The 15,261-nt window shown below is 58.2% G+C and overlaps 4 protein-coding genes across 4 annotated transcripts; 1 reads left to right on the forward strand and 3 right to left on the reverse strand.

Moving 5' to 3' along the window:
- Positions 1 to 2,642: 2,642 nt before the first annotated feature.
- On the reverse strand, positions 2,643 to 2,984 carry MYCTH_27318 (uncharacterized protein; the record flags this gene model as incomplete). Its single annotated transcript, XM_003663940.1, has 1 exon — positions 2,643 to 2,984. A coding segment is annotated over one exon (342 nt), but the record flags the coding sequence as incomplete, so codon positions are not given.
- Positions 2,985 to 4,524: 1,540 nt separating this feature from the next.
- On the reverse strand, positions 4,525 to 8,653 carry MYCTH_2306273 (uncharacterized protein). The gene has a single exon (XM_003663941.1). The coding sequence runs from the start codon at positions 8,504 to 8,506 to the stop codon at positions 4,676 to 4,678; it is 3,831 nt and encodes a 1,276-aa protein (XP_003663989.1). The 5' UTR covers positions 8,507 to 8,653; the 3' UTR covers positions 4,525 to 4,675.
- A 661-nt stretch (positions 8,654 to 9,314) lies between these two features.
- MYCTH_2306274 (uncharacterized protein) lies at positions 9,315 to 10,950 on the reverse strand. The gene is made up of 2 exons (XM_003663942.1): positions 10,775 to 10,950; positions 9,315 to 10,626 (listed from the first exon to the last, which is right to left on the reverse strand). The coding sequence occupies exons 1-2, from the start codon at positions 10,841 to 10,843 to the stop codon at positions 9,439 to 9,441; spliced, it is 1,257 nt and encodes a 418-aa protein (XP_003663990.1). The 5' UTR covers positions 10,844 to 10,950; the 3' UTR covers positions 9,315 to 9,438.
- Positions 10,951 to 12,938: 1,988 nt separating this feature from the next.
- MYCTH_2306275 (uncharacterized protein) lies at positions 12,939 to 15,249 on the forward strand. Its single transcript, XM_003663943.1, has one exon. It carries the CDS (start codon positions 13,395 to 13,397, stop codon positions 15,075 to 15,077), a length of 1,683 nt encoding a protein of 560 aa, XP_003663991.1. The 5' UTR covers positions 12,939 to 13,394; the 3' UTR covers positions 15,078 to 15,249.
- Positions 15,250 to 15,261: the final 12 nt, after the last annotated feature.

A 15,261-nucleotide genomic window follows, 5' to 3' on the forward strand; every position in this document is an offset into this window, starting at 1 on the left:
ATGCAAGAATAAGACAACAACATATGAAACGAAATAGAAGGGGAAAAGGAAGAAAAGGAAGAAAAGGAAAAGAAACGTTAGAAGATGGTGTTAAGATGAATTCGAACTGTCTCGTCATCGTCCCAATGCCTGGGTAGCCCTCTTGACTTAATGCAGACTGCATAATGAATACCACCCAGAAATGCAATATTATCAAACAGAGCAGGCAGCAAGACGGTGAGAGACGTGAATGCGCAAACCGCGAGAATCCTGCAGCAATAAAAAAGCTTTCTCGGCTAGCGATGATATGATATGACTCGGATTCGGGACATCACTTGCTGCGTGCCGGGGCAGGCAAGGACGAGTCCCAAAAAGCTGGAAACGTTTCACAACGCTTCAAACAATGGCTAAAGAAGCTCACGTCGCTGCGATCAGGGCCCTTGCTCGAACTTTGGCCGATCAACCGGAAAAAGTAAACACCTTGAGAGACTGGCGGGAGGCTTCGCTTCGCCTCGCCGCAAGGCCGTTGGCATTGTGCGCGGCGCCCAAAAGAGCGGTCGAAACATGTGCCGAAGGACGGTGCTGAGTCGTGGCGCTAGCCTCGCTGCACTGCTGAGCTCGCGTGTCTTGGGGCCGTTTCGGCAGATGATTTACACTATAGGAGAATAGGCTTATGTAACGACGGACATGGGGGGAGGTGCACAGTTCTCCGTAGCACCAAGTTAATCATGTGACCTTATCCCTAACAAATATATACGTCCGTATACAGTACTTCACCCTACCCCTTGCGCCTGCCCTTCGCTCTCGGCCTCTCTGAGCTATCAATCCGACCACCAGATCCTTTGAAGCCATCGATGGATCTGTAATGCCGAATAGTCAGCCGGTACCAGCTGTACCTCGCAAGTGATGGTGCCTGTGCATGCGCGATGTGCAAGCTGCTTAAATATTCCAGAGTAATTAGAATCAAGGTGATGCCACAGGCCTGAGAACTGAGGACGACATGCTGCCTGGGTACCTTCCCACGCACAAACACACAGGTAATTGCATCAACTCATTTTCAATTTATAAACTCAGAAACCAGGTCTCGCCTTCCCCTTCCCTAAGCCCTCCCCTCCACTGTTCAGCCCAAATCCGCAGACGTAACCTCTTTCCAAACCTCTTTTTTAAACACCTCCAACACCTCAAACATAACTTGCAATAAATGTACACACTGAACATCAATTACAGCATCCAACACCATATTCACAATGCCACGTGCCCACTCTTTGGGCAACCACAGAGCCACCTGCTGTACCGTCCTCACCACAGCCGCTTACATGCCCCGGGAAGCATCCACAACACCCTAGTCGCTCGCCATGCTGTCGGGCACTCTTGGCTTGGGAATCGTCATCGGCTGGAAGCTTCGTCCCCCCCCGTTCTCAGCTTTCTCATTATACTTCAGCAACTGACACAGCGGGATCTGCGGGGAGGCTGAAGCCGGCGCGATGATGTTTCTCGGTTGAAGCATTCATTGTCCGTGTTGCGATGTTGTGTAGTGCCGTGCCATGGCTGAATCACGTCCGGGATTGCGGTGAAACCAAAAACAAACCATAACTAGCGCGCTTGCCTAGGAAGAAGGTACGCAGCCCGCCAGCTAGGCTTGTTCAAGGCGTCGGGCACGCATACGAGCGAAAAAAGGGCCCCCACCAACCCCCCAACCCCCCAACCCCCGCCCCCAAAAACCAAACCAAACCAAACCAAAAAAAAAAAAAAAAAAAAAAAAAAAAAAAAAATTCAGGCTCTGTTCCTCCTCTTCTTCACTTCGCGGGCACGGGCAACTCGTGTGCATACACGCCGGCATGCGGCAGCTCGTGCGCGTAGGCCTCGGAGGGGGCCTCGTTCACGAAGGACGGGGCGCCGTGCTGCGGATGCTTCTGATAGGCATGGTAGTCGTCGCCGGGCTGCCCTCCCCCTCCTTCCCCCCATGCTGCCGCGGCGGCCGCTGCGTCGGGTCGGTCACTGTGGGTCGCCCCCGCCGCTGCCGCTGCCGAACGCGGGTATCTCCGCCGGATGAAGAAGGCAGCGAGAGCCATCAGCCCGAGGCCGAGGACGGCACCGACCACGGTGCCGGCGATGGCGGCCGGCGATAGACCGGGCGAAGACGACCCCCCCCCTGCTGATCCGCCGCCCGCTGTGTCACCCGCCGCGCCGCCCGCTGCTCCGTCCGTCTGTGCCGGAGTGTCGCCCGTTGATGCTGTCGGTGTGGTGTGCGACAGTGTCCCCGTGTGCGTGCTGCCGCTGCCGGCATCACGGGTTATGATGTTGTATCCGTTGACCGGGAACGCGTAGATGGTCTCGGGAGATGACGCTACGACCGTCTCGGTTGGAGCAAAGGTGATGATCGCCTGCTTGCTCGCCTCGCCAACTCCGCCATCCGATATTGGGACCTCGGTGCCGATAAAAGTTTTGTACGATAGCGTTATGCCTGGCTCAACTGTCGACGTGCACTGGATGTAGTATCTATCAGTTGGCGGTTGGAGCGCAGCCAACGTGAATTTTCTGTGATTCCAAGGTTATTAGCCATCCCATCCCCCTCTCCCCCTCTCTCTCCTGACTATCCTGCCCTCCCCCCCCCTTCTCCCCCCCCCGGGCTGAGTTAGGGGACCCAGGGGACAAACATACGGAGGACAGCAGTAGGTAAACTGTGTCTCGCCCGCCGAGTTGCTCTTCAAGACGGTGCTGTGAACAGCGCTCCAGGCCTCGGGACAGACAAAGGTCGGCCCCAACGCCGTCGACGGGGTCGTGTTAGGGTTCTGCCCCAGCCATGCCGAGTGCTGTGGGACGTAGCAGCTCGATGCCTCCGGGTTGGCTCCAGCGACTACGGCGCGGGGATCGTAGGCGACCATGGTAGTCTCCATGAGGGCCCGATACAGGTATTTCTCGCACCCCGGTGCGGAGGGCCATGGTGTCGGCACCGGGTAGAAGAGGACGGGGGTACCGGACAGATTGCCCACTGTCGGCTGGGTGGCGGTGGCCGGCATTGTTGTGTTTTCTTGAAGGACTCGACCTCTATAGAGATCCTAGGACGCCCACCGCCGTGATCACACACAAAATCAACGCGGTCAGGTCGGTCGCCCGTGGGGTGCGGAGGGGACCAGCATTTTTTTTCTACGCCACCCCCTTCGGCCCCCAACAAACCACGAGGTAACGATTGAGAGCGCAGGTTGCCCCGATGTGATCCTGCTGCTGACGCGCTGTGGGCCACTGGCGGCTACACAACGTGTAGGTTCCTCGAATGGGAGCATTTCCCGTTGCCAGGGCCCTTAAGCGATGTTTCTTACGGATTTGGACCCCAACCTTGTCCGATAGGCCAATAACTAACCCGCTTAAGCGCCCGGCGGGTGGTCGTCCAGGGAGGTTGTCTTGACAAGATTGCGGAGATTCAGTGTGAATCTCTCATTGTGGTAGGACATTTAATTAAATGTCCTCCTCTCCCTCCTACGTCCCAAGTGTAGATGGGATGCCAATAGACAGGCGTCTTGTCCAGTGTTTCCGGATGCTTCTCAAGACAAGTCGGTTGGCGTAATCGATGCTCGATTAAAGGCTTAAAAGGGATGCGCTTTTGAGGTCGTTGTGAAGAGGCTATTCCAGGCTCAGTACGGGGATCTTACGGCTCGGCGGCCACTGGGCGACGGTGCCCAACGTCGGGAACTTCAACTTCGTGGTCGGCGGATTCTCCTCCGGACACGCAGTGGGATTCTTTGCGGACTTTGTTGCGCCACGGATATCAGGAATGACAGGAGAGACCCAGGAGCCTTGTTTTCTTCCTTGATCGGGGGAAGGACTTCATCAATATATCTGGAGCATTCGAGGGCGGCTGGGAATGTTCTGTATAATTGCTCGAGATCCTGGTGGTTGAGACGGGAACTCTGACGCGCAATGCCGCAGAGACCGAGCTTCTTCGCCCTGATGTCCCCGGTATTATCCTAGGCTCGCTCTTTTCGGCAACTTATCTACCAGGCCACGCAAATTGTGCACGAACCAATATAAAGGACCAAAAGCCATCTCCATGGTCCCTGTCTTACACGGTAAATGGTACGTTTATATAAGCAGATGGAAGGACACAAACTGTAAGATAATTACTCGCTGCCAAGTTGCCAACCGAAACCAATGCTCCCGAAGCGCCCAATAAACCAAAGAAGAAGAAAAATGCATGTCCTACGAGCATTGCTCGCCGTTCCGAAGCTAACAGCGACCAAGTCTGGCCCAAGTTTCGATGCAGAACGGGACCTCGAATCAGAAGCAGGTATAGGAATAGGCGAAGAGCGAGAAGGGGGAGGGGACGTCAAGGCGCAGCGGGGTGTTGTTGTTGGGGCTTTCCGCGTCGTGGCGAGACGCGGCCGAGTCGGCGGGTGATGGCGTCCTCGAGACAACAGCGGAATCCAGGCGTGTCTCTTCCTCTTCGTTCGGGGCCATCTAGGCCGCCGAATCCTCGTCAGAGAAAAACGCCTTCCGGTCGAGCACCGGAAACGCCTCGTTGTCCAATGCCGACAGACCCTCACGCCCCGGCAGCACGCGGCAGCGAACCGAGGGTTGGTCTAGGCGTCGACGGTGTCGCCACACCCGACGCCGCACCCAGACACGATCAGCGTGGGGCTCCCTTCACTCCCGCACTTTCACCTCCATTGCTCAGCCGAGTCCCCAACGCATCAGCCCCCTAGTCCTCTTCCGAATCCGACTCCCCCTCCGGCATAAGAGCCCGATACCGCCGACTGGCAAGATCCTCCTCTAGGCTGCCCTCGCTCTCCGGGTCAACGTACCCCTCCCCACCGACGAGCGACAGGGCGACAGGCAGGAAGACCAGCGCATGGGTGGCCGCAAACACCACCAGCGCCACCCATACTCGGAAGTAATAAATCTCGAATATCTTGCTCCGCGTGAAGGCAAGCACCGCCACGCCGAGGACCTTTGTGATCGTGATACCCGAAAACACGCTGCCCCCGACGTTCGCCAGCGCCGTCCACGCGCGGGCGTCGCGGCCGCGGAACCGGTTGCGAGCGCGCTCCATGAAGGTGCGCGAGGGGAACATGAAGGCGCGGGCGACGTGGGCGCAGAATTCGACGGCAATGCCGACGCAGATAATGAGGTTGACGAGCGAGACGGCGTTGAGGCTGACGCCCATGAGCGCCATGGCGCCGAGGATGTCCACGAGGGCCATGGCCACCGTGGCCGTCACGACCGCGGCGGTGAGGACGGATCCGAGCAGGAGAGAAGAGACGACAAAGACGATGGCACCGGCCGAGCCGAGGAGGGCGGCTGTCAGCCGGATGATGGAGGCGTACTGGTCGAAGAAGATGTAGAAGACGGAGTAAGGGAAGACGGAGAGACCCGTGCTGGAGCTGATGTCGTGCGCAATGCGACGGGCCGAGGCGTACGCCTTGATGAAGTCGTCTTGGCTGCGGAGCGGGGAGTGCATGGTACGGAAGTGGCTGGCGCGGATCGTGCTACGCTCCGAGTCCACGGCAACGGCGGACCCGTACGACGCCTGCCCCGCCAGGGGGCAGTCCTCGTTGGTCGGGGAGGTCAGGAACCTTTCGAGATAGTAAATAAACTCGTCCCCTTCGGGCATGCCGGCCATGGTGATATTCCATGGCGGGTCGCGCCGCCAGAAGCACGGCTTGCGGCGGTCGACGCAGCAAGCCTCGTTGTCGGGGTTCAGCCACTGGAAGAAATCATCCAGCCACCCGGCGGTGGGAGACGCGATGTACGACACGCCCTCCCGCTTGCGTTCCTGCTCGAGGATATTGGTCAGCGAGAGCTGCTGGCAGGTAGTGAAGCGTGAGCAGATCTTCTGCTGCTGCTCCCTCTGCGTGGCGTTGAACTCTCGCGTGACGAAATATACGGGCGGGCCGGAGTCGAAGTAGTCGTAGAGGTCGTTGAAGTACGGGATAAGGTACGAGTCATCGGGAATAGCAACACGCTGATCCAATCCAAGCTTAACCTCCGGCAGCAGCGCGACCGCAGCAGCAAAGACTCCGAGGAAGGCGGCGATGACGGCCGCCTTGGTCTTCTTCTTCAGCAGCCTCGGTGCGTACGTCTTGCCGACGAACTGCTGCAGCATGCCCTCCGCAGGCACCTCATAGTAGCGGGCGCCGTTGCTCCCGCCGTTCCCGTTCAGATGTATCCTCGCCGACTTGACCTGCACGCACGGAAAGCAATCCGCCCGCGAGTCCTCGACCCTGATCTGGCTGAGCGTGAGGACAGAGACGAACATGGTGACTTGGAGGAGGGCATTGATGAACACCGCTCCGGCAGCGTAGATGGCAAAATTGCGCACGGCGGGCATTCCGACAAATGCGCCTAGCGCAAAGCAGATCGTCTCGGTGATGGCGGAGAACAGGATCGAGGGGCCCATACGGCCGAGCGCTCGGGAGATTCGAACCTCGACCACGTCATCAGGATGACTGATGTTGATCCGCTCAAACTCGTGGACGATGAGGAAGATGTTGTCGACGCCAACAGCCAGAACAATGAAGGGAATGACGTCGACAATGATGAGGGTAGCCTTGAGTCCTGCCCAGGAAAAGAGACCAATGGACGCCGTGATGGACATGAGAACGATGACGATGCCCACCACGCCGAGCGTAAACTTGGACTCCACGAACGAGATGGCCGGGTTGCGCAGCAGATCGCGGAACGACAGCGTCGTGGAACCAAGGGCGATGGATGCATAGAGGAACATGATGATATAGCTGATGACGATGATCTTGGCATCCGTGTTGGTCGACTTGTTGAGCTCCTCCTCCAGGCTGATCTCGGTAGAGAATGAGAGCCTAAGGTTTCGCTCCTTGGCTTCGTCCTGAAGGGCCAGCAGCCGGTTATTCATCGCTTCCTCCCAGTCCATCGCGCGGGCTGCCTCGGGTGAACCTTCGGGGTAGTTGTTTAAGACCCAGGTGACCGTCATGGCTGTCGCGTCAGCGGGGTCACCCGACTCGGAGTAGCCTCCGAGAATCATATTCGGCTCCAAAGGCTGGCCGTATTCGGGACGGCACCCAACCGGGGAATCGGCGCACTCCCTCAACTTGGCCTTCCAGCCATGTCGGTCTACTTCCTCCGGGTCGTTGTGGAAGTAAGCCGCGACGGACTGAACGACGCAAGCATCCCCAGCAGGTTTGAGGCAGAGATCCTGGAGCGTGCTGCCGTACTTGCTACCCCTGAGGTTCCGGATGCTCGCCTCCACGTCGATCCACCAAAGGAGCGTGTCGTAGCTCAAGACCGGGCCCGGTGCCGAGGCGTTGAGGTCGTTAACCAGGAAGATCTTCTCCGTGCGGTAAAATGGCCCAAAGTTCTCGTCGAAGAAGGCCTTCTCTTGCGCCGCCTCGGACGTCGGGCTCACCCACAGGCGGGCCGGGTCCTTCTCGATCTCAAAGTGGAACCAGCCGAAGCTGAGCAACAGCACCACCAGCGTGCTAGTAGCGATAGTCAAGGCGGGGAACCGCGCAGCCGTGTGTCCCAACCGCGAGAAGGCGGCATCGCACCAGGTGTTGACAATGTATGCGTTTCGAGGGCGATCGAACATGGCACCGTTTTGGGTGAGGTATCCCTCGTCCTCATCGTCGCTCGGTGTCGCGTCCGTGAGCAGCCGTAAGCGCTCGCTCCTCCGCTTCGCGTGTCTGGTCCATACAAAGCGTCCGACCACGGCAGCGAGGAAGACGAAGAGCGCGACGCCGTATGTGAGGATAGACGCGAACGACAGGCATGGCAGCGCACCGACATGACACGAGCCCTCTTCTTTGACCGCCGGCAGCTTGGGGCAGACTTGGGGACAGTCGATGCAGGCGCACCGGAAGCTGGGGTCCTCGTCGTTGCACTTCTTGGGCGTCATCTCGAGCGGACCCATGTTCTCCTCGGGATAGCTCGTCGGGAAGTTGATCTGGAAGGGCGAACCCCCGAACCGCTCCTGGCCGAGAAACTTGAGCAATTGGGCGTGGTTCTTGGCGCCGCCTCCGATCAGATCCATGGCCCTCGAGTTGGTCGGCCCAAACTTGACGTCCTTGCAACTGTTATAGAAGCCTGATCCGTACTCCTCCGATATCAGCTGGTCCAGCTCCCTCACCAGCGTCTTCCCGTTCTTCTCCATCGTCTTGGTCACGTTGATGAAGAGGGACTGATCGGGCGAGCAGGTGAATGTGCAGAACATGTTGTAGAAGTTGTCTTTGCACGCGGGACACGTGGAGATAATCTGATTCGCCGTCTGTAGATTCGACTTGAGCGCGTCGACCTGCTCCGCGGTGCAGCAAACGGGGCCCTGGGCCCATTTCGGACCGCAGAGCTCAACCAGCTGCCCACGCAGTTTGGCGTCTGGTTCCTCGGCGAGCCCATTGTCGACGCAGGGCAGCTGGCTGCCGAAAAAGCTCTTTGAGCCGCAATGCCCTCGAATCGCGCAGCGTCCGGCTTCGTGTTTCGGAGTATAGACGTCGGCGGCGACGGAACCGAGCGTCGTCAGCAGGAGCCCGCCCGATGCGACGAGTCCAGGAAGTTTCGTCATGGTCGTTGAGATTAGCCGCTCAGCGGCACGACCGAGCGGGAAATCTCAAACTAGTAAATGCCGAATCAATGTCCCTTCGTGTCGATTGTAGATGCAGATGCGAGTATCGTGACAATCGAGGTTTTGCGGTGTGGGTGATGAGGTTTGTTGGGAAGCTGCTGAAACTGTTACCCCAAACCTGGAAAGGCCCAAGCCGACGACCACCCCCGGAACCGGCCGCCTGCCTGCTGCGCTGTCATGCCCTCATGCGTCATGCGGGTCGCGGACAGACGCGCAGATCGAGCGTTGATTGGTGGGTCTTTCTGGGGTGTTGGCCCCTGTTCCTGGGTTGCCGTTTGGTGGCTGGGGTTGGAGCTAGGCTACACCACGTACACTAGGCCCTGTCAGGGGACCACGAGGCCTCTGTTTCGGCCTCGGGTTGTGGCCCAGGAAGGAAAAAGCAGCACAAAGGAACATGGACAGCGGAGCTAACACAGACGGATACTGAGACCAGACACGTGCTTGTGTGAGACGTGTGCCATAGTTTGTATTCACGGATTCCACTACGGAGTACTCCGTACTTCCTATCGAGAACTCCGTACCTACACCACTCTACCGGGTTAAGTGTCTGAAAAACTTCCGAGACCGTTCCACAAACAGCACGCTGAATCTTATGTTTCAAGCTTGGTCTGGCTCTTCCTGTCATCTCACCTCAACCCAAGGTTGCCAGGCAGATCTCATCCAAACAAACACATGGGTATCTCTCAGTGTGTTCTCCAAAATTGTACCATCACTGTACCAATAACCCCATAACGCAGACCACCACCATAAGTCAGCCGAAACAAGACCCTAGCCCTAGCCGAATTGGTTCCATCCATAAACCGTGAGTACGGCCGGCTCGGCCACTTCCGCGGTATGCTGGTACGCACAAGGCGCGCGTCAGCCCGCGCCCCTCAGATCCTTCCCGTCACATAAAAGCCGCCGGTCAACGTCTCCACACGCCATCCATCGTTTTTAAGGTACGCCCCGACCGCCTGCCGCAGCCGCGACACCCCTCCGGCGCTGTGCTTCCCCACGCCGGTAACGACAGTGAAGCCCTCCCGTTTCGCCAGCGCCTTGCGGTCCTCTCCGAGGCTGTTCCACCAGGCCCAAACCCGCTGCTTGGTGATGCGCACTCCGTCCATAACGAAGACCCCGTGGAGATCAAGGACGGTGGCGGTGCTCTGTTGGTCGACGTGTGCCTCGGCCGCCCTCGAGAGATGAGCCCTCAGCAAGTTCCTCTCCTCTCTGGCACGGTCGGTGTAGACAACGGCGCCTTGTCGGCCGAGGGGGCCCATTCGGCGGAGGGCGGCGGCGGAGCGTAGGCTGGAGGCACCAAAATCGGTGTTTGTCGGCGGGGGCAATATTGGCGGCTGGAGTGGTCGGACTGATGGTGCTGGAAGGGCAGCAAGCGGCTGCGCTGCAGGAGCCCGCCCTGCACGTGCGCCCCTCGAGTTCGTCGGAGCGACGAAGTCCTTGGCACCCTCCAGTTCGCTATCGTCCACGGTAGACGACACGACGTTGTACTTTACCGCCACGAGCTTCTTCTTGTTCTTCGCATTGCCTTTGTGCGCACGGCCAGCTCCACTGTTGGAGGGTTTCCCATCGTCATCCGGGGCAAAGAATCCATCAATACCCTTGGGAAGGAGACCTTCCTCCTCGAGATACTGGAAATTGAGAAGCTCGTCAAACGCGCGTTCCAGGTTGCCGTCATACCGCTTGAGCACCAGCTTGAGCTTGTAGTCCTTCCACCTGTCCTGGAAGACCAGCTTCAGTTCCTGCATCTTTTCATCTTCGCTTAGATCGGTCTGCTCGGTGAGTCTCTGATTCTCGGAACGATCAGAGAAATCCGAGATGGTAGTGGCATACTCGGCCGATGAGTCGACCCCATTGCCGCTGGTCGTCGTCTCATCAAGCAACAACCCTTCAATTTCGGCCACGCTACTCAGGCCCGAGGGGTCAAACCCACTAGCTGCTTCAGCGCGTGCCGGTTCGGCTAGCTGACTCAGAACATCTTTAATCTCATCGTAGTCCTTCACAAGGTCCCGTTCGTTGGAGATTGAGAGGATAAGAGACTCATCCAGGACTGATCCATACTCCGCCTGCAAATGACAGTCAGTACGAGCCTGTTCTGACAGGCGGAGCGGCCCTGGTGGAAGGGGTTGCTAGCAACAGACGGCGCTCTAGAACACTCGCAAGCACTGAATAAACCCTCCTCCAGGTCGAAGGCACAATAAGGAAAACACGCACAAGAAGCCTCTTCCGATTTTGGTCAGCAACGTCTCCGTCTGCGTCGTCCGGCGGGCGAGGTTCATTCATCCCCGGTCAATTTTTGCTTCTCTTAGAAAAAGCACAATCACAGACGTTGTATGAAACAAACTATACGCGATAAGGTTGTTGGTGTGAAGCGACATGGCGATGTTTCAGGTGAGCGTCGGTTCTGATCGGTTCGAGGTGGGGAGTGCCCGACTCGTTTTTGGGCCGGGTGCCGTTGGCGCCTGGGCCATTCTGGCGGAGTTGGATGCAACAAGCCGAGCCCGCGAACCCTCCACAACGGAAGCGACTTGCACCTAGCCAATCTGCCAGTGTCCCTCCGGAGTAGCTCCGTACCGTTTAACTATCGATTCGATAAGGCTGGCGGATGCGACATCCCGCCGTTGGTGAGCGGCCGGAAACTGGCAGATATCCGGGCCAACTAAAATGGCTTGTCCAGCGACCTGTCATTTTCTCTTCTTTTCGCTTCTTCTCTCTTTTTTCTCTTTTTCTCTTTTTTCTCTTTTCTCTTTTTGCCCACTTGCTGCATTCAAAAAGGCACGTGAGAATGGAGTAACCTCAACTGTTTACCTGCTAAATTGCCTTGCTTTCTCGTCAATAAACCTGCTTTCATGAGAACATCAGTATTGACCGAACAAGGCACGTCGAGAGCAGTTCCTCGAAGATGCATTCTAATACAAATGTAGCTCAAGCTCAAACATTCAAGCAATCGATCTTTCTCTCGCTCTTCGTCAGGTCTTTGGAAGTGAAAAGACATGATCGACGAACAACCGCCCAATCAATCAAGAGGGATGTGAATCGCTCGTTCCAGGCAATGGACAACTCCATTCGGATGCCCCGGATGATCTGACAAGGGTTGACGGGAATGTTGCCCACTTGGTTCTCTGGCGCGTTCCCGGTTCCTCGGCCACCTAGCCGGATGACGGGACTTGTCAATCATCTCAGCCCGATATCCGTCGTCGCAAACCAGCTTTTTTGAGCTTTCGTATCTCTATCGCCCAGGGTTTTCCTATTTGTTCCCGACCGCCATCTTGCGCCCTGAGGCTCGACGTCGATAGCCACTCCACCTCGCTTCACTCACTGAGAATACGAGAGCGCTCGAGATGCATCGTCGGAAATTCCTCAACGGCCCTGAGCCCCTCAAAGGGTGCGTTTCGGCAACCGCTTTCCTGCAGTATCTGTTCATCTAGCCAAGCTAACTTCGCAGCAGCCCAGATGTGCCATACAGAAATGAGAAGAAGAAAAAGAATCCTGCCCTTAGGGGCCCTGTCCTTGTTGCAGCGGCATATCTGTAGGAGTGCCTGCATTGGACCTCGAGCGTGTTCAAGGTAGCTTGTGACTAACAGAGCCCAGCATGGAGTGGTTCCGTTTCATCCGGGAGATAGTCTGGCACAATAGCGGTTTTGGTTCGTTGAGAAAGATCATACCTTTCATTGAGGACTACGAGCCGTGGTTTGAGCCCCAAATCATTCCGCTGCCGGCGGCGGCGGAGAGCAGCAACACTGATGGGAATTCGTCGGCGAATGGGGCGGGAGAGGATCAAGAACCAGCTCCCTCGGTCGTTTACCCAAAAGCCCGGTACTACTCGGTGGCAGACTATCGTGAGCTCTATCTCTCGGGGACCCTGACGCCAACCGACGTGGCTGAGGCATTGCTGCCCCTGATTCGGCGAGACGTTGACAACCCCACGGAGCACTCGAAAGCTTTCTTCGAGACCCGGGCCGAGAAGGTCCTCGAGCAAGGTAGCTTGTGACTAACAGAGCCCAGCATGGAGTGGTTCCGTTTCATCCGGGAGATAGTCTGGCACAATAGCGGTTTTGGTTCGTTGAGAAAGATCATACCTTTCATTGAGGACTACGAGCCGTGGTTTGAGCCCCAAATCATTCCGCTGCCGGCGGCGGCGGAGAGCAGCAACACTGATGGGAATTCGTCGGCGAATGGGGCGGGAGAGGATCAAGAACCAGCTCCCTCGGTCGTTTACCCAAAAGCCCGGTACTACTCGGTGGCAGACTATCGTGAGCTCTATCTCTCGGGGACCCTGACGCCAACCGACGTGGCTGAGGCATTGCTGCCCCTGATTCGGCGAGACGTTGACAACCCCACGGAGCACTCGAAAGCTTTCTTCGAGACCCGGGCCGAGAAGGTCCTCGAGCAAGGTAGCTTGTGACTAACAGAGCCCAGCATGGAGTGGTTCCGTTTCATCCGGGAGATAGTCTGGCACAATAGCGGTTTTGGTTCGTTGAGAAAGATCATACCTTTCATTGAGGACTACGAGCCGTGGTTTGAGCCCCAAATCATTCCGCTGCCGGCGGCGGCGGAGAGCAGCAACACTGATGGGAATTCGTCGGCGAATGGGGCGGGAGAGGATCAAGAACCAGCTCCCTCGGTCGTTTACCCAAAAGCCCGGTACTACTCGGTGGCAGACTATCGTGAGCTCTATCTCTCGGGGACCCTGACGCCAACCGACGTGGCTGAGGCATTGCTGCCCCTGATTCGGCGAGACGTTGACAACCCCACGGAGCACTCGAAAGCTTTCTTCGAGACCCGGGCCGAGAAGGTCCTCGAGCAAGGTAGCTTGTGACTAACAGAGCCCAGCATGGAGTGGTTCCGTTTCATCCGGGAGATAGTCTGGCACAATAGCGGTTTTGGTTCGTTGAGAAAGATCATACCTTTCATTGAGGACTACGAGCCGTGGTTTGAGCCCCAAATCATTCCGCTGCCGGCGGCGGCGGAGAGCAGCAACACTGATGGGAATTCGTCGGCGAATGGGGCGGGAGAGGATCAAGAACCAGCTCCCTCGGTCGTTTACCCAAAAGCCCGGTACTACTCGGTGGCAGACTATCGTGAGCTCTATCTCTCGGGGACCCTGACGCCAACCGACGTGGCTGAGGCATTGCTGCCCCTGATTCGGCGAGACGTTGACAACCCCACGGAGCACTCGAAAGCTTTCTTCGAGACCCGGGCCGAGAAGGTCCTCGCGGCAGCGAAGGCATCCACCCGACGTTACAAAGAAGGCCGCTCACTTGGGCCGTTGGACGGCGTCCCGACTGCGGTCAAGGACGAGTATGACGTTGAGGGCTACCGCACCTGCCTCGGTTCGCGCAACACCTACTTTTCTCCCGAAGACCACGGCACCTCCTGGTGCGTGCAAAAGCTCGAAGCTGCAGGCGCCCTCAACCTCGGCAAGCTCTCGATGCACGAGTTCGGGCTCGACACTACCGGCAACAACCCGATCTATGGCACCCCCCGCAACCCGCACAATCCAACCTACTACACGGGTGGCTCCTCTTCGGGCACCGCCTATGCCGTCAGCGCGGGGCTCATCCCTATCGGCCTCGGCAGCGATGGCGGGGGCAGCATCCGCATCCCATCCAGCCTCTGTGGCGTCTTCGGCCTCAAACCCACCCACGGCCGCTTGTCCTTCCGCCCGGGCGCGAACCACTGCATAAGCTGTGCCTGCCTCGGGCCTATCGCGTCCGACATGTCCTCCCTCGCGGCCGTGTTCTCCGTCATCTCAGTCCCAGACCCGTCCTCCCCCTTCCCCCCGCTCCCCACCCCCTTATCTCTCCGGCTCCCAAGGCCGGACGACCCCAAAATCCTCGGCATCCCCTCCGCCTGGACCGCCCGCGCCACGCCGGCCATCCAAGCCCTATGCAACAGCCTGGTCCACGAGCTGGTCACCTCGCACGGCTACACCACGGTCCCCATCGAGATCCCCTTCCTCCGCGAGGGCCAGCTTGCGCACGCCATGACGGTGCTCACCGACGCAGCGACCCTGCTGCCGCCCGATAAAACGAGGAACCTCACCCCGGCCAACCGCATCCTGCTGGCGCTGGGGCGTGTCACCCCGGCGACCGACTACACGCTGGCGCAGAAGCTGCGCCGCCTGCTGATGCAGCACCTGGCGTGGCTGTGGCAGGAGCACCCGGGCATGCTCATCATCACGCCGACGACGGCGTGCGAGGGCCTGCCGATCCTGGACGCCGCGGCCGAAATGCGCTGGGGCGTCAACGAAGGCGACCGCACCATGGAGAGCATGGAGTACGTCTGGCTGGCCAATTTCTGCGGGCTTCCCAGCCTGAGCGTGCCCGCTGGGTTCGTGCCCGGCAGGAAGGGGACGGCGGATGTGCCGGTTGGGTTGATGGCTACCGGGGAGTGGTGTGCCGAGGAGCAGCTGCTGAGGTTCGGGAGGTTGCTGGAGGAGGTTGGGGCTGATAGGAGGAGGAGGCCCAAGGTATGGGTCGATGTTGTTGCCGAGAGTAAGAAGAGGAGGACGTAAGGGGTGGCTCTCCAAGGGGTCGACGCCGTCGGGGAGGTATATGTGGGGCGAGAAATGAACCTACTCCCTGCCCTTCTGAAACTGGTACGTTTGAGTGTCACGTCGGGCTGGTACCCAGCGACTGATGTGCCTCGTACATACATACACGGCAGTATCAAGCACGGGAGTGACGGCGGCTTCGACT

Source organism: Thermothelomyces thermophilus, chromosome 4 (assembly GCF_000226095.1).
Source record: "Thermothelomyces thermophilus ATCC 42464 chromosome 4, complete sequence".
In the NCBI taxonomy this organism is placed as follows: Eukaryota; Fungi; Ascomycota; class Sordariomycetes; order Sordariales; family Chaetomiaceae; genus Thermothelomyces; species Thermothelomyces thermophilus.

Excerpts from the sequence above, each read along its gene's own strand:
- MYCTH_2306273 (XM_003663941.1), bottom strand. The coding sequence starts at position 8,506 with ATGACGAAACTTCCTGGACTCGTCGCATCGGGCGGGCTCCTGCTGACG.
- MYCTH_2306274 (XM_003663942.1), bottom strand. The coding sequence starts at position 10,843 with ATGAATGAACCTCGCCCGCCGGACGACGCAGACGGAGACGTTGCTGAC. Across the intron at positions 10,627-10,774 it reads AAAATCGGAAGAGGCTTCTT|GCGGAGTATGGATCAGTCCT; the intron begins GTGCGTGTTTTC and ends TGTCATTTGCAG.
- MYCTH_2306275 (XM_003663943.1), top strand. The coding sequence starts at position 13,395 with ATGGAGTGGTTCCGTTTCATCCGGGAGATAGTCTGGCACAATAGCGGT.